Source organism: Saimiri boliviensis, chromosome 1 (genome assembly GCF_048565385.1).
Source record: "Saimiri boliviensis isolate mSaiBol1 chromosome 1, mSaiBol1.pri, whole genome shotgun sequence".
Classification (NCBI taxonomy): Eukaryota; Metazoa; Chordata; class Mammalia; order Primates; family Cebidae; genus Saimiri; species Saimiri boliviensis.
This window is the reverse complement of record NC_133449.1, coordinates 301,733,442-301,754,978: the sequence shown is the minus strand read 5'-3', so window position 1 is coordinate 301,754,978 and position 21,537 is coordinate 301,733,442. Positions and strand designations below refer to the sequence as shown.

Sequence of the window (21,537 nt, the reverse complement as noted above, 5' to 3'; positions counted from 1 at the left end):
CCAGCACTGATTCCTGGACACCATCAACCCAGTCCCAGCACTGATTCCTATGCAGCCTCAGCCCAGGCCCAGCAGTGATTCCTGGACAGCCTCAACCCAGTCCCAGCACTGATTCCTGCACAGCCTCAGCCCAGGCCCAGCACTGGTTTCCTGGACAGCCTCAGCCCAGTCCCAGCACTGATTTCCTGGACAGCCTCAACCCAGTCCCAGCACTGATTCCTGGACAACCTCAGCCCAGTCCCAGCACTGATTCCTGGACAGCCTCAACCCAGTCCCAGCACTGATTTCCTGGACAGCCTCAATCCAGTCCCAGCACTGATTCCTGGACAGCATCAACCCAGTCCCAGCACTGATTCTGGGACAACCTCAGCCTAGTCCCAGCACTGATTCCTGCACAGCCTCAACCCAGTCCCAGCACTGATTCCTGGACAACGTGAGCCCAGTCCCAGCACTGATTCCTGGACAACGTGAGCCCAGTCCCAGCACTGATTCCTGGACTATTGCATCCCAGTCCCAGCACTGATTCACTCACAAGTGTGCATGTGCCAGTAACTTAATTGCCAGAAAAAAACCTCAGCACTCTTAAAAGAAGACAACATCCAGCTCTCAGCTTGCAGTGTCCACCATGTGCAGCATATGATAAACATTCCTAAAATAGGGATTCTGTTGTTAATAATAGGAGTATAAATGTTCCAATCTTAAGTAAATTGACAGCCAGTAACCTGATTTAAAGTGGTTTTAAAATGATTTTCTTCATCTCAGTAGTGACTAAAGCTGATTTTATTATGCAGTTTTGAAAAGAGGAAGAGAGCTGTATTAATCACCGTGTGGTATACAGGATAATTATGATAATAACCCATTTTTCTGGTGAGCAAGGCCTGATGGCAGCCCTGCTCGGCCTCAGGCAGAGTCTCCGGTAAACCGCTTTGCGTCCTTCCGACTGCATCTCAATCTCCGTTGCCGCTCAACTCAGATAAAAAGGTGATGCCTAACCTGTGGTCCTTTAGGAAAAGCACAGAATCATGTGTAGTTTAAATCATATTTGTGGCTTTTCACTAACACTATAAATTACAGCCTTCCTGCTGGAAGGATTTAAAAGCAAATCAGGACAAGGTGCCAGCTCTCTCACTGGACAGAAGATGAAGGCAGGCTGTTCTGGGTTCTCACGTTCCCACCCTGAAGGTGGAGAATCGCTGGACAGAGGATGAGGGCTGTTCTGGGTTCTCACGCTCTCATCCTGAAGGTGGAGAATCGCTGGACAGAGGATGAGAGCTGTTCTGGGTTCTCACGCTCCCATCCTGAAGGTGGAGAATCGCTGGACAGAGGATGAGGGCTGTTCCGGGTTCTCACACTCCCGTCCTGAAGGTGGAGAATCACTGGACAGAGGATGAGAGCTGTTCTGGGTTCTCACGCTCCCATTCTGAAGGTGGAGAATCACTGGACAGAGGATGAGGGCTGTTCCGGGTTCTCATGCTCCCGTCCTGAAGGCGGAGAATCACTGGACAGAGGATGAGGGCTGCTCTGGGTTCTCACGCTCTCGTCCTGAAGGTGGAGAATCGCTGGACAGAGGATGAGGGCTGTTCTGGGTTCTCACGCTCCCGTCCTGAAGGTGGAGAATCGCTGGACAGAGGATGAGGGCTGTTCTGGGTTCTCACGCTCTCATCCTGAAGGTGGAGAATCACTGGACAGAGGATGAGGGCTGTTCTGGGTTCTCACACTCCCGTCCTGAAGGTGGAGAATCGCTGGACAGAGGATGAGAGCTGTTCTCGGTTCTCACGCTCTCGTCCTGAAGGTGGAGAATCGCTGGACAGAGGATGAGGGCTGTTCTGGGTTCTCACGCTCCCGTCCTGAAGGTGGAGAATCACTGGACAGAGGATGAGAGCTGTTCTGGGTTCTCACGCTCTCGTCCTGAAGGTGGAGAACCGCTGGACAGAGGATGAGGGCTGTTCTAGATTCTCATGCTCCCGTCCTGAAGGTGGAGAATCACTGGACAGAGGATGAGGGCTGTTCTGGGTTCTCACACTCCCGTCCTGAAGGTGGAGAATCACTGGACAGAGGATGAGGGCTGCTCTGGGTTCTCACGCTCTCATCCTGAAGGTGGAGAATCGCTGGACAGAGGATGAGGGCTGCTCTGGGTTCTCACGCTCTCGTCCTGAAGGTGGAGAATCGCTGGACAGAGGATGAGGGCTGTTCTGGGTTCTCACGCTCTCGTCCTGAAGGTGGAGAACCGCTGGACAGAGGATGAGGGCTGTTCTGGGTTCTCACGCTCTCGTCCTGAAGGTGGAGAATCGCTGGACAGAGGATGAGGGCTGTTCTGGGTTCTCACGCTCTCATCCTGAAGGTGGAGAATCACTGGACAGAGGATGAGGGCTGTTCCGGGTTCTCATGCTCCCGTCCTGAAGGCGGAGAATCGCTGGACAGAGGATGAGAGCTGTTCTGGGTTCTCACGCTCCCATCCTGAAGGTGGAGAATCGCTGGACAGAGGATGAGGGCTGTTCTGGGTTCTCACGCTCCCGTCCTGAAGGCGGAGAATCACTGGACAGAGGATGAGGGCTGTTCTGGGTTCTCACGTTCCCACCCTGAAGGCGGAGAATCGCTGGACAGAGGATGAGGGCTGCTCTGGGTTCTCGTGCTTCTGTCTTGACGATTTCTCCATGAGGCTGATTTCTGTTATGGCCGTGGATTGATAGCTGTGGCTGAGGGCCCTGCTCAGAGGCTGCTTTGGAATGATGTGAGGTGACATTTCAGATCCAGTCATGCGAACACACAGCATACCTCCACTTACCAGTTTTGTACCTCCTCCTGTTTATGTTTTAGATGGAATCTGAAGGTATTAGAAAGAAACCGTAATTGATGGTTTAGGTGGAATCTGTTGTCAAATCTACAATTCAGAAAAATTAGTTTCAAGTATCCTGTCATGGTATCATTGAGAATTAGTTATTTCTCTTTTGGAAGCATGCATGGGAACCGTTTGGGGAAGCCAGGTGTGCTGTTTACACACAGGATCCCAGACGGACCTGATACAGCAGCTGGCCTCAGACAAAAGGGAATTCACTTTGAAGTTGGTTTGTTCTGGTTCCATTCAGCAGTGCCGCCAGCAGCAAAACCAGCCCGTGGAAGAAAGAGAATGCATTTTTCCCTTTGAGACCTGAGAAGCTGTACGTCTAATTAAGCCGACACATTTTGAGGACTTTTTCTACCTAAGGGTTTTCAAGACAACTTAGCAGGAAAGGGTGGTTATTATCATCTGGCTTCCTGAAGAACAGTGGCATCCGGCGCCTGCAGAGGCTGGAGGTGGGGGGTCCCCTGCGTCCCTGCCTCTTTCTCCTGCTCTGTGGTGGAACCAGGTCTTGATGGAAGCCAGCAGTTTCCCTGTTGGATGCAATGGTAGAAAAGTCAGACTTGGTATAATTAAGACTGCATTTTCCTTTACATTGGTGTAAACTTCTCTGGCCTAGTCATGGTTTCAAATGAACAAAGCCTTCCGGCTTAAGTCACGTTTTAGCGTGAAGAATCCAACTCAGGACTGACTGGTTAACAGCAGTCTTGCACACTTTTTCTCGAGGGCCTTCAAAGAACTAAGAGTTAAATTCAGGCAAAAATGCCATAAAAGCCGGCATTTCATTTTCAGTTTGCGTTTTGTATTTAAAAAGTAAGAAGCTTTGAATCCTTTTAAGATGAAACATACTGTTACTCTTATGGAATAATTGGTGGTGAGGATCGTGACTGATGGGCGGTGGGGGCCGAGGCGGGCGGTGGGGGCCGTGGCGGGCGGTGGGGGCCGTGGCGGGCGGTGGGGGCCGAGGCGGGCGGTGGGGGCCATGGCAGGCAGTAAGGACTGTCATGGGTGGGGGGACTCGGCTTGGGCTCCCACGTACATCCCAAGGCTGTCACATCTCCTAAGTTTGGGGTGCCCCCATAACACATTATCAAATTAAATGTGAAGAAGGGTAATAAGGGCTTGGCATGGCTGCTTTGAGACATTTTCCATGCACTTAACCATGAGTGGAAACCCCTGAGATACAGGCACTGGGTGCCTCGGTGTCTGGCTAAGTCTGTCCACAGCCCAGCTCCACTCACACAGAACAGCTATTCCTGAGCAGAATCAGGAAGGATCACGTGGTGCTTCAGGTCACTGACAATGGAAACTTGAGCGTTGAACAGAGAATGGTGGTATTAAGTCCTCACCTGGAGAGATATCTGCGCTGGAGTCAGAGTTGGGGATGGAGGAGGGACAGGGGGCCTCTGGTGGGCAAAGGCTTCAGGTTCCAGTGTCCAGGAGCATCAACCAGGCTGGGCTGGTCACGGTGTGTCAGCAGCAGAACCAAACAGTGGTTAGCACAGTGAGGCTTGCTCCACTCCCACCCCTGAGCTCGGCACACAGCAGCTGCCTCTGGGTGCAGGCTCAGGAACGGTTTCTCTCTGGGGTGCTGCCTGGCTCGTGGCATCAAGGTGGGGCATGTGCCAGCTCCGGAAGCTTCTCGGCACTGATGCTCCTTGTCCCACTGCTTTCTTTGTCCCGTGGCCATGCCTGATGCCACTCTGCAGGGAGGTGCTGCCCTTCCCTGGGAGGCAGAGGTTCTGCGAGCAGCTGCCCAGCACGGGGGCTCTGTGCTGCAGGAGCCTGTGGCTGTTCTGTGCCAGCTCACCCGTGTGGCAGCAGGACGCCCTCCTCCAGCACTGTGGAGAAGCGGTGTGAGCAGCCGTGTGTTCCCAGGCCGTCTGAGCCCTTTTAAGCACCCAGGCTTCTTTGCCGTTTTTGTCAAACGTTGCCTTCCTCCCTCTCTGAAGATCTTTTAGACTTTTTTAGAATTAATCCCATAAACACACAGGGGCGGGACACACGGAGCAGACGCTGGTGCCAGGTGGCCTTTGGATCCCAGCTCTGATACCAGCAGGCAGGCTCGGGTTCCTCCCTGCTCACAGGCATTCGCGAAGTTTTCATGAAAGAGCACACGTGAAATCGTAAAAACCGTGGCTGGTGCATGGCGTGAGCCCGTGTTGGCCGTTACCGGTTCTGAGACTTTCACATCGGGGTTGCAGGACTCAATGCCCCACTGCCCCAGGAAGCCCAAGGCTCAGGGCACTTGGTCCCCTGGATGGCCGTCCATGCACTCGAACCTGTTGGGGAGCTCAGCCCATGCTGGGCGAGGAAGGAGATGCTGGTCCGCCCCAGCCCTCGGGACCTGATGGTCTAGCTTGGGAGACACGAGAGGACAGCCCAGTACCCGCTGAGTGGCTCCGAGTTGAAGAAGGGAGAGCCCTGCCCCAGTTGAGTAGGTGAACTTGGCACTCGGAGGCCCAGGGCTCAGTGGTGGAGAAGCCACAAGCCACAGGCAGCACCCCTACTGCCCGTGGCACAGGAAGGGCTGAGAAGTGGTGAAGGGGGTTCTCTGAAGGGCTGGTGCAGGGTCAGCTGGAGACGCTGATCCAGACTCACCGGCCCGACGTGCGGCTGGCTTAGACCTGCTTGCCAGCCGAGGAGGGGCCGAGTCACACCAGTGCCACAGTGCAGGCCCTACCCCGCCCGCCAAGGAGGCTGCCTCGGTTTCCAGGCCACGCCCCCAGGGGGTTTGCACATGCAGGGCAGCCCCAGGGCTCCTGAGCGTGTTCCACCCGCCAGCGCCCGATGGCCACGCAGGTGGCAGGGGTGTCCTGAGGTCGCCTCCCTGCAGGCTGGCGGGGTCTCTTCCCCAGTTCGGCCGCTGCTCTGGCATCACAGTTCAGGAGCCTTAGGAATCTGATTCCTGGATTTCCACACGCAGCAGCCAGGGTTTCCCTGGAAACAGCTGCCGTTTGCAGATTTGCCTGCGTGTCTTGGCATGTACAGGGTGTTTGGTGAAAGAAAGTGACCTGAGCTTTTCGGTGACCACGTCTCTCATGGAGGCTGCTTCCTCTTGCAGACAGCAACCTTAGCAACGTCTCCATTTGCTCATTGACAAAGACTCGCTGAGAATCCAGTTCAGGGAGGAAATTGTAGACGGCAGGCTCTTCGCTACTGATAGAAATCACATGACCGCATGGTGGTTAGGTTGAAAAGGGGGCAGAGGGCTGGAGGCACACCTGCAGCTTTAGATGGCTGTACGTTTTTGTTTTTTTTTTTCCAGTCTTTCATACGATTTTATTTTCTTCCTTCAACCGTAATAACATGATATCCAAATTTTGTCTTAACTGGTGGGTCTGTAGACACAGGCTTATCCATCCCACTGACAGGCAAGGCAAACGCTGCTGCTTGAAATGGTCCCAGCATGGACGCTCTGGTCACCCAGCCCAAGCCGCCCCCTGGCTTTACCTTCACTTCACTGAATTCATCCCAGACTTGAACTTTTCCGTGGCTTCCATGGTTTTGCCGTGCTTTTCATGTAGAGTGTGTCTGGCCTTTCCTGCATGGCCACCGCCTCTGGGACCTTGTCAGCACGGTCCCTCCCAGAGGCTGCTCCCCCTTCGCCAGCTTTTCCAGAACCGCTGTTTCCGTTGGACGGCATCTTGGAAACCTGCTGTTGAACTCTGCGGCCTCTTCTTTTCTGTTTCACTACCGTATTGTTTTGAGTGTGAGAGAACTGTGGCTCTCCTCCTAGTTATTTTCAGTTCCGTGAGGAGAGCGCCAGTGCCGCCATCCAGGAACGGCGTTGGGGCGGGCGGGTCCGTCTCCGGGCTGGCAGCCCACCCCGTCCAGCGGAAGATGCTTCCAGTCCTCGGGTGAAAATGTTGCTGTTTAGATTTCATGATAGAAAAATGGAGTTATTTTAAAATACTTGCAATTTTATTTATTTCAAGGTATTTTGTTCTTAGTTTGGCAGAAAAATCTGCCAACAGTATTAGGTGGCCAATTTCATGAATATGTAAAACTGTACTTAAAATTGTCCACAGTGTGCTCACATTTCAAAACCCAAAACAAATTTAAGTGAGAGGTTTTCCCAGGACCTCACTCTGCAAGCTCCTTGCATCACTAAATTCACGAATGGCTCCTTCTGTAGCAGGGTGAAGGCTGAGAACCGATTTTGGTTTGGAAGTAAGACCCAGAGCCCAGGGTGGGTGCACAGGCAGGGGTGGGAGGAGAGTAGGTACCCACAAGGAGACCCAGGTGCCACGTGCAGCTTCTGAGTGTGTGTGTGTGCATGTGTGTACCCATAGGGAGACCCAGGTGCTGTGTGCAGTTCTGAGTGTGTGTGTGTGTGCATGTGTGTACCCAGGAGATGTGTGCAGTTTTTGTGTTTGTGGGGGGGAGATGTGTGTGCCCACAGGGAGACCCAGGTGCTGTGTGCAGTTCTGAGTGTGTGTGTGTGTGCTGAGAGGCAGGGCAGTTCTCTGTGTGTGTGTGTGTGTGTGTGTGTATGTGTGTGTACCCACAAGGAGATATGTGCCGTTTTTGTGTTTGTGGGGGGGAGATGTGTGTGCCCACAGGGAGACCGAGGTGCTTTGTGCAGTTCTGAGTGTGTGTGTATGTGTGTGTGCTGAGAGGCAGGGCAGTTCTCTGTGTGTGTGTGTGCGCGCGCGCAGGTGTGGCAGTACTCTATGTGTGCCCACGTGTGGAAACTCATGGGCAGGGTGCAGTTCTTACCCGATTCTCTTCCCGCCAAGGTCTGCCGAGTGCATACGTGGGAAGAAGCTGGATGTGCAACTTCGGGGCTGCCCGCTGGGACATGCTGGTGCAGACCCACCTCTTTCAGGCTTTAGGGTTAGACATGATAGCTTATTATTAATGCTCAGCCAACCGTGATGCCGCTCCAGGTCCTGCCCACCTCTGCTTGCTGGAGAAGGGTGCCAGCCCTGCTGAGACAGCCACATGTATCGTCAGGCACAGCCCAAGGGCCGGGGCCTGCTTGATGTTTGCTGCCAGGGACCCTGACCCCCACAGACCCCATGCTTGGCTCCTCTGGGGTCCACTGCTCTTCTGCTCTGGGCCCCGTCCTGGGCACCCAGGCCTGGCTCTTCCCTGTCCTGCTGTTGTAAGTTCCACGATGTTGCCCCAGCAAGCCTGGGCATTCCTGGCTGGTGGTTCACAGGGAGTCTCGGGTGCTCCCTTCCCCATCTGCTCACACAGCGAGACCTTCTCAGCTTCGGGCCCTCCCCCAATGCCCCTTCTTGCGGGAAGCTGGCCTGGATGCCGGGCGCTGCTGGGGGCTCACCCTGGGATCCCACCTGCCCACCCCCGCCCTGGGTCTGGCCTCACCGTGGCCTGTGAGTCCTGGAGGGTGGGGGTTGCCCTGGGCACAGGCTTGGTGGGCATGTATCAGTGACGAGGGCACTGAGTTGAGGCTGGCACTGGACTTGCCCTGGTGTGGCCAGAAGCTCTGGCTGGATCTCGGTGGGGCTCATCTGAGAGCAGCCTGCATCACCGCATGGCCCAGTAGCTCCCAATCCAGTGATCCAGGTGGGGCTGGGGCAGCAGCCTGGGTCCAGGTGTGCCAGGTGTGTATACCTGGGCTTCAGGGAGATAGGAATCGGAGCAGCACCTTTCCAGCGCAGTCACCACATGGGCTCGGGGAATTAGGAGAGACAGAGGCTCAGGACAGAGGCGCCCAGCTTGACCCGACTCCGAAGCACTCAGCCACCCCCTGCAGCCAGGGCCTGTGTCTCCAGTGGGCTTCGAGTGTGGACTGTGTTGGATATGGGAATCGGAAAATCGTTTCAGGGAGCAAGACATTTGCTGTATGGAGCTTTCAACAGGACCTGGGAATCTTTCTAAATCTACTCAGGTGACAAAGTCAGTGCGTTAAGGAATTGGGGATGATGTGGCTTCTGGTGATTGCTGAACTCTTCAAAGAATATAGAACGGAAACCCAGGGAGGCAAAACACATTCCCTCCTTCCCTCTTGCCATTCTTCCTTCCTGGCACCCTCTTGTACCAACTTTAGGCCAACAGAACCTTTAGCCTTAGAAGCATCTTCAGCCTCCCCAGCAGAGAGAGTCAAGAATCCTGAATACAGAGGAGCCTGATTGGAAAGGAGGGCTGGTGTAGACAGACCGGGTGCAGAAGGCTGGCTGTAAACAGACTGACCTGCACACCAAACGCTGTTTGGGACGAGGCTTCCTAGACAGGTTTTGATTCAATGGTGGTTTCTGAGTCTGCACAGACAGGAAACCAGAGATGGGCACAGGCACCTGGGCCGGATGCCAGGGGCCATCACTGTGCCCCAATGGGCCTGAGCGGCTGTGACCAGGTAGCAGCCAGAGCGAGCCTCCTGGGGGTGTGGGTTTCGTGCCTGACCTTCTCACTCACCACACTGCTGCACTGAGAAGGTGGCCATTGATGGGAACTAGGGCAGAGCGGGGCAGTGTGGGCACCCCTGCCGTCCCCGGGGGCCCTGCTTGGAGGAGCCACAGATGTCTGCTGCCCACAGATATCTGGCTTTTCTGTAGGCAGATCATGAGGTCAGGAGTTTGAGATCAGCCTGGCCAACATGGTGAAACCCCATCTCTACTAAAAGTACAAAAATTAGCTGGGCACAGTTAGTGATGGCACACACCTGTAGTCCCAGCTACTCGGAAGGCTGAGGCAGGAGAATTGCTTGAATCCGGGAGATGGATGTTGCAGTGAGCAAAGATTACACTGCTGCACTCCAGCCTGGTGTGACAGAGCAAGACTTTCTCTCAAAAAAATGGAATCTGGCCAGAGGCAAAGGCCACAGCAGTGAATTAAAAGTTTCTGGGTGACAGGTACCTCCCATGCTCCCCACTCCAGGTGTCAGGCCCTGGGCTGCAGCAGAGGGACCCACTAACCATAGATGACACAGAAGCCGGGGCAAGATCTGCAGCACACATGCACACGCCGGGCACTCTGCAGCACACGTGCGCACATACACAATCTGCAGCACACGTGCACACATCAGGTACTCTACAGCACACATGCATACACCAGCCACTCTACAGCACATGTGCACACACCAGCTGCTCTGCAGCACACATGCACACATCAGGTACTCTACAGCACATGTGCGTAGACCCACACAGTCTGCAACACACGAGCACACACCCACACAATCTGCAGCACACGTGCACACACCAGCCACTCTACAGCACATGTGTACACACCCACACAGTCTACAGCACATGTGCACACACGCACACAATCTGCAGCACACCTGCACATATCAGGTACTCTACAGCACATGTGCACACACCAGCCACTCTGCAGCACACATGCACACACCCACATGGTCTACCTCAGCGAGGCTCAGATCTCATAAACCTGAAGACCTTCAGTTTTGAAGTCAGCATGCATTTGTACATTTGGCAGAAACAAGAATCCTGAGTTCTGTGAAGGCAAGAAACTGGGCTGAGCTGTTGGACATGAGCTTGTCGGTCCCTGACCTGTGTCTGCTCCCTCTCCTGGGCCGGAGGCCTGGGCACAGCTGGCAGTTCCTCTTCCCACATGCACTCTGCCTGGCCAGGCTCACACTTCGTCAGAGTCCTGCACACACACTGCAGCTCCCTCATCAAAGCAGTCATCTGGTTGTAGCACCCCCAAAGGTGCTTCCCAGAATTGGGGTGCTGCAGGCGCACCAGGCCAGGAGACAGCACACATTCTGCCCTTGAGGCACATGGGACTCGTGAGCAGTCGAAGGCTACGTGAGGCCTGCTGTGAACAAACCTGGTTCGTGGCTCACGTGGCTTGCTCAGGGGTCTGCAGGCAGCTTCCCTGGGGCAGCTCTGGCCTGGCCCAGGCCCTGAGTGGCCCCATTGGGAGCCATTCTGAGGAAGGGGTGCAGGTGGGACCCCTGAGTGGAGCACGGGGCCTACCCCAGCCACCGTGGACTCAGGCAGAGGCAGGGCCAGGGCCTGACGGTACCACCTTCCTCATGCCGGGCAGTTCAGACGGTGGCCCTGGAGAAGGTAGCTGTGGACAGCTCTAGGCTGCTAACCGCATCTCGTCTAGACGTGAGGGTGGAGGAGACATGGGCCTGGCTTTGGGCATCGGAGCAGCAGGAGGACGCCTCTCCCGGGGATGGTCTGGTGTCGGCGTTTCAGCTCCTGCAGAGCAGCTCGTTCAGGACGCCTCCTGGATCCCGTTCCTCTTACTTCCTGCCCATCTCTCCTGTGTCAGTTGAGCATTTGCCCCAAATCCTAAAGCACAGCCGTCCCGATGCCCATCAGGGATGATTCTGTCCCCGGCCAGGACTGGCCCGCTCCTCCTCGTGGACTGTGGGTTTGCTGTGTGGCTCACGTGTGATCCGTTTCCGGAAGCTGGATCACGTCAGCGCTCTGCACTAACTCAGACTGTATATTTAGAGCGTTCCTGTCGACAAGTCAGTGGCCCCATCAGGCAGGTGGGAATGACCCAGTGCGTGCGGGGAAGGAAGCAGACCCCTGGAGTGGCGGGGTCCACTGGTGAGATGCGGGACACGGGAGCCCAGCCCAGACCTTCGCTGAGTCACGCTGTTCCCAGATGCTGAGCTCTGCTGCAGGTACCTCCAGTCGCAGGCCCGGCCAACAGGACAGCCACCTCCCACTGCAGGCCGGAGGAGCCCGTTTTATTTTCAGTTTCCTTAAGACGTTACCTGTGTGATTAGCTATTCACAGGTGTCTCACGTGTAACTGCTGTGCCGTTAAAACTGATTGCGCCGTTTCTAACCTCCTTGGCTTGCACTGTCCTGCACTTCACACACACGGGAGCCCTAGGGTATGTCCTCGGGGAGTGTTTCCTCCAAAAACAGCACTACACATTTTTAAACAGGAGTTCTGCCTCTTCATAAGAACATGTTGCACCAAAATGCTAAGCAGAAATTGGTGGCCAGCAATACCTTTTTTAGGGTGTCAAATGGGCACAATTCGGTGACCTTGAGAAGGGGTTTCCTGAGGGTTTCGCCATCAGTACTATTTAAATGAAAACAAAATCATCGACACAGTTAAAATGTATTGGCTGTGGATTAACTTGTTTTCTGAGAAAAAAAGTGGCGTGTGGCCCAGCTCCGTCCTCCGCACGAGTGGGTGTCTTCTCGTGTGAAGCCAGGAGAGCCGGGAGGAGCCCCTCCCACAGGACTGCCCAGCCCCACCCCAAAACGTTGTGCTGTTCAGGTGCAGGGGATGAACTTACCCCACATCTAGGCTTGGCTGTGCCTCAGTGTGACTGTGATAGGAATGGCAGCCCACATTTACACAGCTGGTATATGGGGCCCCTGCCCAGGACAGGGCCGCCAGTCTGCCTGACACGCCTGCCCCTCGGCTATGGGACAGCACAGGGAGAACACCAGGAGCTCACCCTGCACCGGGGACTCCCCTGCACCTTTTGTCTTTCTCAGTTAACTCACATCATGCCAGTCACAGGACAGGGGACTTCAGCGTGGATTCTTCAATGCCAGCCTTGGACTGTGGTGTGCACTTGTTTTGAGTTATGTCCTTAAAGTTTCTGAATTCTCTCTTTCATTCCAGGATCTGGAATCTCTTGTCGCCTATATCCAGAGGACACTTTCTGCCCTGTACCCACCTTTTGAGGCCACAGCAGCCACGGTGCTCTGGCAGCTGTTGAACGTGGCCGAGAGGTGCCACAGTGGGGACGGTTTGCACTGCCTCACCAGCTTCCTGCTCCCAACCAAGAGGATCCTGCAGCACCTGCAGCAGGAAGCCTGTGTGAGTACCTCCCTGTAGCTCTGCAACTGCCCAACCTGGAGGAACCTGCCCTTCCCCTGGCAGGGCAGGAACTGGGCCCATCAGGGCACTGGCTCAGTACCTTCCTCTGACTTCTGGCTCCTCCCTCCTCTTCCCAAATGAAGGCTCAAATAGGGATGCATGTCCCAGAAACAAGGGTTTCTTGAGCTTGCCAGGGTGTGTGGAGCCCTTTGTCCCCCAGCACCAGTAAAGTTTCACTGCACTATTAAGGAAGGAAACAAGTCATTCTCCAGAGCGAGCAACTCAGAGCTAAGTTACTACAGCAGTGACAGTGCAGGCCCACCTGGAAGGGATTGCAGTGAGCACCTCAGAGCTAGGTCACTGCAGCAGTGACAGTGCAGGCCCACCAGGAAGGGATAGGAGCGAGCACCTCGGAGCTAGGTTACTGCAGCAGTCACAGTGCAGGCCCACCTGGAAGGGATAGCAGCGAGCACCTCTGAGCTAGGTCACTGCAGCAGTCACAGTGCAGGCCCACCTGGAAGGTACTGTAGTGAGCACCTGGGAGCTGGGTCTCTGCAGCAGTCACAGTGCATGCCACCAGGAATGGATAGCAGTGAGCACCTGGGTGCTAGGTCACTGCAGCAGTCACAATGCAGGCCCACCTGGAAGGGATTGCAGTGAGCACCTCAGAGCTAGGTCACTGCAGCAGTGACAGTGCAGGCCCACCTGGAAGGTACTGTAGTGAGCACCTGGGAGCTAGGTCTCTGCAGCAGTCACAGTGCATGCCACCAGGAAGGGATTGCAGCGAGCGCCTGGGAGCTGGGTCACTGCAGCAGTCACAGTGCAGGCCCACCTGGAAGGGACTGCAGCGAGCACCTTGGAGCTAGGTCACTGCAGCAATGACAGTCCAGGCCCATCTGGAAGACAGTGAGGTCCTTGGAACTAGGTCACTGCTGCAGTCACGATGCTGGCTTGGCATTCAACATGCCTTTCTCATTAAGATTAATCATTTTTAGCTTTCGATTAACATAAGAGATGTCCAGCTCTTCTTTTGACCTGAACGCTTAGATGCCATTGCAGGGTTATTACTTAGCCTAATTTCAATAATATTGTTTGAGGGAATAGGGAGGCCCAAGGGAAGGGAAAGAGACGGAGGAATTGCCAAGTCAGTGGGGCAGTCAGGGCATGCACGACGTTCATTAATTAAGTTTGCAGTCCTATATTAGCATGGTTCATGGCACCCCGAAACCATTACAATAGTAGTGTCAAAAGTCTCTGATTATAGATCACCATAACTGATACAATGAAAGAGTTCGGAATATTGTGAGAATTCCTAAATGTTATACGTACCGAGACACAGATTTGTCACATGAAAAATGCAGTATCTGCAAAGCTCTATCAGCCGGAACACCGTAAAACAAGATACCTCTGTAGGTACAGGTGAGTCCTGCTGGGTGAATTTCTTGTGTGTTTATGCTGTCGGTTGTTCCTGAGGCTGGGCTAGAACAGCAGTGAGAGCAGTTGTGGGTGCGTTGCAGTGAGCTGCTGGAGTGCGCCTGGCTGGGCCCTAAAAAGCACAGCCTCCGTTGATCAGCACCGCCGAGCCCTATGCTGAAGCTGAATTAGGGCGTTGTTTTTAGACTACGGCTGGGCCACACTGGCTTATTAGACTCGTCGAAAGCCTTTGGTCAGAATGATAGGGCTGGGGAGGGGCAGGCATGGCCTCGGTTTGATTCCTTGTGTGAGGGCGTCTCTTCAGGAGGTGTTTCTGTCTGTGAGCAGGTACCTGGTGCACGTTTCACAGATGTTGACTGATACGGGGAAGGAACAGGTGCCGGGCAGGAGACAGCGACAGCCCGGCAGCCACACTGCTTTGGTTAGAGCTGAGAGTTCCCGGCTGCTTTCAAAGGCCTGCCCGTTTCACCTTCTTCCTATGCAGTTTCTTTTTCCTCTAATTCTAACATAAACCACCTCTCTCCCTACCTACAAAACTGCTCATCTTCTGGAAAAGTCACGTGAATTATGGTACTTTAATATGGATGCATATTTACTAGTGTTTAATAAACACAACACACAACTTAGGGACAGTCTGCTTGATATTTATATTACTTTTCGCTTTTGAATGAAAAAAAGATGTGTTCATCTCTGTAACAGGAGAAAAATGCATTTACCTTGACTACTATGACATATTTTAGTTAATATAAATTCAATTCATGGTTTATTTAACATGTTCTACTTAACATAAATTCAATTCTGTTTTTATTCATTTATTCACTAGTATCAAAATATGTGGATGGGAAATATATTAATATTGAGATAAATTGTCGTGGAAGGCTTCAGTGATTACTGTGGCCTGACCCTCAGTAAATAAATGACATGCTTAATCACTAACAAGTTGTTCGTCACTTTGTTTCATCACAGTTTGGACAATAATGTGTCTGGAGAAGTTTAGGGAAAAGGGCCAGGTGTGGCAGCTCATGCCTGTAATCCCAGCACTTTGGGAGGCTGAGGCGGGAGGATCAGCTGAGGTCAGGAGTTCAAGACCAGCCTGGCCAACATGGCGAAACTGCGTCTCTACTGAAAATACAAAACCTAGCTGGGTGTGGTGGCGAGCACCTGCAGTCCCACCTGCTCAAGAGGCTGAGGCAGGAGAATCGCTTGAACCCAGGAGGCAAAGGTTGCAGTGAGCCGAGATTGTGCCACTGCACTCCAGCCTGGGTGACAGAGCGAGACTGTCTAAAAAAAAAATTTTTTTTTAGTGAAAAGTAATCAGAAATATAGAAGTAGGATATTTCCATTAAAAAGAGAAGGGAGCTGGGAATTAGAATAAAATATATGAAATCAGTCAAATAGAAATCAGAACAGGAGGAGGGAGTAAACATATCAAAGCCATGGGAAGTGAAGAGCCTAAAAACTGTAGACCAGAAAATCCAAGCCAGAGGATCACCAGGAGCAATGTTCATGACAAAGTATCGTAGCAGGCAAAGTGCGTTGTCGGGTCTGAATAAGGTCATTCAGCAATACTACTAGTAACAGACAGCCAGGAATATGTCGTCTGTGAACCTCCAACAGCATAGCCTGAAAATAAGTGGACAGAATTGCAAGGAGAAATCCAGAATGACAGTGGGAGATTCTGCCTCTCTCAAAAGCAGGTGGGGTGAGCAGACCACACACTGCTTGGAATGTACTTTTATTTATTTATTTTATGTTATTTTTCTTTGAGACACAGTCTTATTCTGTTGCCAGGCGTCAGGCTGGAGTGCAGTGGTGCGACCTTGGCTCACTGCAACCTCCACCTCCCGGGTTCAAGCAATTCTCCTGCCTTAGCCTCCCGGTTAGCTGGGACTACAGGTGCACACCACCACGCTCAGCTAATTTGTTTGTATTTTTAGTAGAGACGGGGTTTTGCCATGTTGGCCAGGATGGTCTCAATCTCTTGACCTCGTGATCGACCTGCCTCAGCCTCCCAAAGTGCTGAGATTACAGGCTTGAGCCACCGCGCCCGGCCGGAATGTACATTTAAACAGGCGAACTCTCTTCCACTAAGGGGCATACACAGAGTGCTGAGCCCAGCAACTATAGAATCCATGTCGCTCCAGCTATACATGGAACACTTCCCAAAGCTAACCAAAATCTTACAGAATTCTTGTCCATTTATAAACATTTATCTCAAGGGTGTACAATTAGAGAATACTGGAGAGAACAACACATTCTTCTCCTCCTCCTCCTCTTCTCTTTTTTTGAAACAGGGTCTCACTGTGTCACCCAGGCTGGAGTGCAGTGGCACGATCACGGCTCACTGCAGCCTTGATGTCTGGGCTCAAGCAATCCTCCTGCCTCAGCGTCTAGAGTAGCTAAGACTACAGGTATGCATCATCACACCTGGCTAATTATTTTATTTTAAAATTTTTTTGTAGAGACAGAGTTTCACTATGTTTCCAGGCTGGTCTCGAACTCCTGGGCTCAGGTGATCCTCCCGCCTCAGCCTCCCAAAGCACTGGAATTATAGGTGTGCACTACCATGCCCAGCCTACATTCTTCTTAAGTGTACGTGTACACTTAGCAGAATCAATCCTTATCCAGAAAGTGTCAACGAATACCAAAGAAGTTATATCTAGGCCACAATGCAGTCAAGCTAGAAGTCAACTAGAAACCTGTTTCTGTCTAGTGTCCCATTATTGAAATGCTACGTTTGTAGGAGTTACTTATATTGTACTGCTGAAGGCCATCTCCAAGGTCTGATTTTTCACATACAAAAAATTTGCAACCTCCAGAATAAATGGGTTCATGTACTGCTAAATAAAAGATGACAAAACCACCAAGAAAATTGTCAAAATATTTAGAGCCGAAGAACAGATGTGTCCTGTTTGCAGTTATAATGTGGAGGAACATGAAGACCTTTACTGGCAAAGCAGCCAGAATCCCCTAGAGAAGCCTGCACAACTGCTCCTTCTTTTAAAGCCATCCGAGAGGCAGGGACGTGAAAAACGCCTGAAGGAACCAAACTCCGGAGCGACAGTACCTCCTTTAAGGAGTAAGTGATGGAAGCCACTTTCACACCGGGGGCTGGTCCCTGATGCTGGAAGAGGATAGAGCAGGAGCAAGCCTGTCAGAGAACAGCCTTCTTTGCTGAGACAAAGAGAAATCAGCAAAATTTAGGAAACTTCTGGGTTGACAGATTAGAATCTGGAGAAGCCTTGAATGCAGGATAATCTTCTCTAAGTAATTCTCTTATAGGGAATTTTGCTGAGTAAGTGGAAACTGGAGGGTGGAACTAGAGAGCAAAAAGATCTCAGAATCTTACAGTCACGTGGGGCTGGTGCATCGGCATGATCATCCTGTACTCCCAGCACCTTGCAAGGCTGGGGTGAGCCACGGCACCTGGCCAAAATGCCCTTACTTCAATACAAAGACACACAAAGGGGGAATCTATAAGAATGGGAAAACTGCCCCTAAGCATAAGAAACGTATGTGGTAGCATTAATATCAGATAAGTAAGATTTCAAGACAATGAGATTACCAGAGACAAATGGGGACGATTTGTGGCAATGGAAGCCTGAATGTATCAACAGAATGCCTAATAACGGAGCTTCAGATACATAAAGCCAAACAATTAACAGCAGTAAACGTAGGTTTTCACACTCTCCTCTCGGCAACTGATAGAACAATTGGGAAAAGAATCATTCAGAACATAAAAAACCTGAACATTAGTAAAAAACTTGACCTACCTGACACTTAACAGAACACTGCACACAACAAATGCAGAACACACATTCTTTTCAAGCTTACATGCAGCACTTCCCAAAATAAACTACATGCTGTAGATAATTTTTTTCGAAGTATCAATAATTTTCTAAAGACAGAGATCATACAGAGTTTTTTTTTTCTGACCACAGTGTTATTAAATCAAAGCTCAATCATGTAAAAGAGATAACTGGAAACTCAAAAAATACTTGGAAATGATGTAATGTGTTTCTAAGTAATCCATGGGTAGAAAAGACTACAATGTCCGTAGGGGATATTGGTCTCTATTTTTCTTTTGTCTGATATCTTGGTAATGCTTCTTAGAATGAGTTAGGAAGTATTTCCTCCTCTTCAATTTTTTGGAAAAATTAGAAAAGGGGTGGTATTCTTCTTTAAATGTTTGGTAAAATTCACTAATGAAGCCATCAGTTCCAGGCTTTTGGTTAAGAGGTTTTTTTTGTTGTTTTGTTTTGTTTTTGAGACAGAGTCTTGCTCTGTCACCCAGACTAGAGTGCAGTGATGTGATCGTGGCTCACTGCAACCTCCGCCTCCTGGGTTCAAGCAATCCTCCTGCCTCAGCTTCCCGAGTAGTTGAGATTACAGGCTCCTGCCACCACGCCCAGCTGATTTTTGTATTTATAGTAGAAACAGAGTTTCACCATCTTGGCCAGGCTGATCTCGAACTCCTGATCATGATCCACCTTCCTTTTCCTCCCAAAGTGCTGGGATTACAGGCGTGAGCCACCTCGCCTAGCCTATTAAGAGATTTTTAAATTACTGATTCAATCTACTTACCAGTCATAGATCTATGCACATTTTAAATTTCTTCATGATTTAGTCTTGATAGGCTTTGTGTCTCTAGGAATTAACCTAGATTATTCAATTTATTGATGTACAGTTATTCATAAGTTTTCATAATCCTTTTTATTTCTGTGGAATCAGTAGTAATATCCCCAATTCAGTCTGATTTTAGTGACGTGAATCTTCTATTTTCAGTCCACCTAGCAAAAGGTTTGTCAATGTGCTTATTTCTTTCCAAGGAAACAATTGTTGGTTTCATCATTTTGTCTCTGGTTTTTCTATTCTCTGTTTCACTTCTCTCCACTCTCAGCTTTGGGTTAGTTTTTTCCTTTTGTTTTAGTTCCTTAAGTTGTAAAGTTAGGTTGTTGATTTGAGATCTTTACTTTTAAAAAATATAAGCATTTATAGCTATAAATTTCCCCCTTACTACTGCTTTTGCTGGCTCCCATGAGTTGAAATATATTGTGTTTTTGTTTTTCTTTCTTTCTAAACATCTTCTAATTTTTCTTGTGATTTCCTTTTTTATCCATTCTTGTTTAAGAGCATGTTGATTAATTTCTACAATTTTGTGAATTTTTCAGTCTTATTTCTATTATTGACTTCTAACTTCATCCTTTTGTGATCAGAGAAGATGATTTGTATGATACCTACTTTTTAAGTCTACCGAGACTTAATTCGTGGCCTAACATATGCTCTAGCCTGGAAGATAAATGTCTCCCATGTGCACTGGAGGAGCATGTGTGTGTCCAGCAGGAATATCCTTCAAACATGAAGGCAAAATGGTGGCACTGTTGGGTAGAGTGTCCTCATGTGTCTGTTAGGTCGAGTCGGTTTATTGTGTTGTTAAAGTCCCCCATTTTTAAAGATATAATTTCTGTCTGGTGGTTCTGTTCCTTGACAGTGAGGTGTTGAAGTCTCCAACAATCATTGTAGGGCTGTCTATGTCTCTCTTCAGTTCTCTTAGTTTTTGAGGCATACATTTTGATGGTCTGTCATTAGGTGTGCTAATGTTTATAACTGTTACATCTTCTTGCTGTACTTAACCTTTTATTAATATATAAGCTTCTTCATGGTGTCTTGCAACATTTTATGATTTAATATCCATTTTATCTGACATTAGTATAGCCATCCCTGCTCTCTCTCTCGGTTAGGATTTGCATGGATCTATGTTTCCATCTTTCCAGTTTGGATCTGTTGTGTCTTTGGATCTCAGGTGAGTCTTTTGTGGACAGCGTATGGAGCATGTGGGATTTTTGAAAAAATCCATTTGCAGGCTGGGTTTGGTGGCTCACACCTGTAATCCCAGCACTTTGGGAGGCCAAGTTGAGTGGATCACCTGAGATCAGGAATTTGAGACCACCCTGGCCAACATCATGAAACCCTGTCTCTACTAAAAATGCAAAATTCCATTTTGCAGACTGGGTGTGGTGGCACACTCCTGTAGTCCCAGCTACTTGGGAGGCTGAGGCATGAGAATCACTTGAACCCGGGAGGCAGAGGTTGCAGTGAACTGAGATTGCACCACTGCACTCCAGCCTAAAAAAAGAAAAGAAAAATCAGTTTGCCAGTCTGTCTCTGATTGGATAACACATGTGTATTTAAAGGAGTTGCTGATGAACAGGCCTTCTGCTGTTCTGTCCATTTCCTGCATGACTGTCTTCTTTAGTGTTTCCTTGATTCTTTTCTCATTTCCTTTTGTGTATATTCTATGGTGATTTTCCTTTTGATTACCATGGGGATTACATTTATTATCCTAAAGTTGTAACACTAATTTGAATTTATACTACCTTAACATTAATAACACAAAAAGATTATGTTCCTTTACAGTTTTGTCTCACCCCTTTTGCTTGCTGATGTCAGAAAATTACATCTTTATACATTATTAGTATAAAGTATTATTAGTTAAACATAAACTAATAATTCTTTTATTAGTCTCTTAAATCATGTAGAAAACAAAAAGGGCCATCACAAGCCATTGTTATGCTAATACAAGCTTTAATAATTTGCATATATTTACCTCTACTGTGATCTTTATTTCTTCATAGCCCTTCAAGTAACCCTCTAGTGCCCTTTTACTTCACCCTGCTGGACTCCCCTGATTGCCTCCTGTAGGGTGGGTCTAGCGGTAACAAACTCTTCCAGCTTTTGTTTATCTGAGAATGTCCTAATTTCTCCCTCACTTTTGAAGCATCGTTTTGCCAGATGTAAGACTCCTTGTCAACAGGATTTTTTTTCCTTTTATCGTTTTGAATATTTTGACCTACTGCCTTCTGGACTTAAAGATTCTGATGCAAAATATGCCAACAGTCTTACTGAGGATTCTTGTATGTGATGAGTCACTTCTCTCTTGGTGCTTTCAGGATTCTGTGTTTGTCTTTGTTATTCAAAAGCTGAATTATGATGTGTTTTGGTGTGGGTCTCTGAGTTCCTCTTATTTGGAGCTTGTCAGGCTTCTTGGATGTTTATATTCATGTCTTTCCTCAAATTTGAGAAGTTTTCACACATTATTTCTTCAAATAGTCTGTGCCTTTTTACCCTCCTAGAACTCCCACTTTACGTATGCTGGTTGCTTGATGGTGCCCCACAGGTCTCTAGGCTTTGTTCACTTTTCTTTAATCTTTTCTCTGTCTGCTGAAATCTGCCTTTTAATCCCTTTAGTGAATTTTTCATTTGGTTATTATACTTTTCAGCTCCAGAATTTGTTTGGCTTCTTTTTAGGACTTTTAATATCTTTGTTGATATTTCCATTTTTTCACACATCACTTGCTTTATTTTCTTCACATCTTTCTTTAGTTCTTTGAGCATCTCTGAGCTGCTTTAAAGTCTTTTCCTAGTAGGTCTACCATCAGGTCTTTTCCAGGGACAGTTTCAGATTATTTTTTCCATTGAATGGAACACACTTGACTGCTTCTTTGAAGGCCTTATGACATTCTGTGGAAAATT

At 49.8% G+C, this 21,537-nt stretch overlaps 1 protein-coding gene and 1 pseudogene across 1 annotated transcript in view; one reads left to right on the top strand and one right to left on the bottom strand.

The window, feature by feature from the left end:
- Positions 1-21,537, top strand: part of PLEKHG4B (pleckstrin homology and RhoGEF domain containing G4B) — a 90,924-nt gene that overhangs the window by 20,849 nt on the left and 48,538 nt on the right. Inside the window, 1 exon segment of the mRNA XM_074387738.1 lies at positions 12,373-12,570. Coding sequence (XP_074243839.1) covers positions 12,373-12,570 — 198 coding nt within the window.
- LOC120364970 (peptidyl-prolyl cis-trans isomerase NIMA-interacting 4 pseudogene) lies at positions 5,975-6,485 on the bottom strand (annotated as a pseudogene).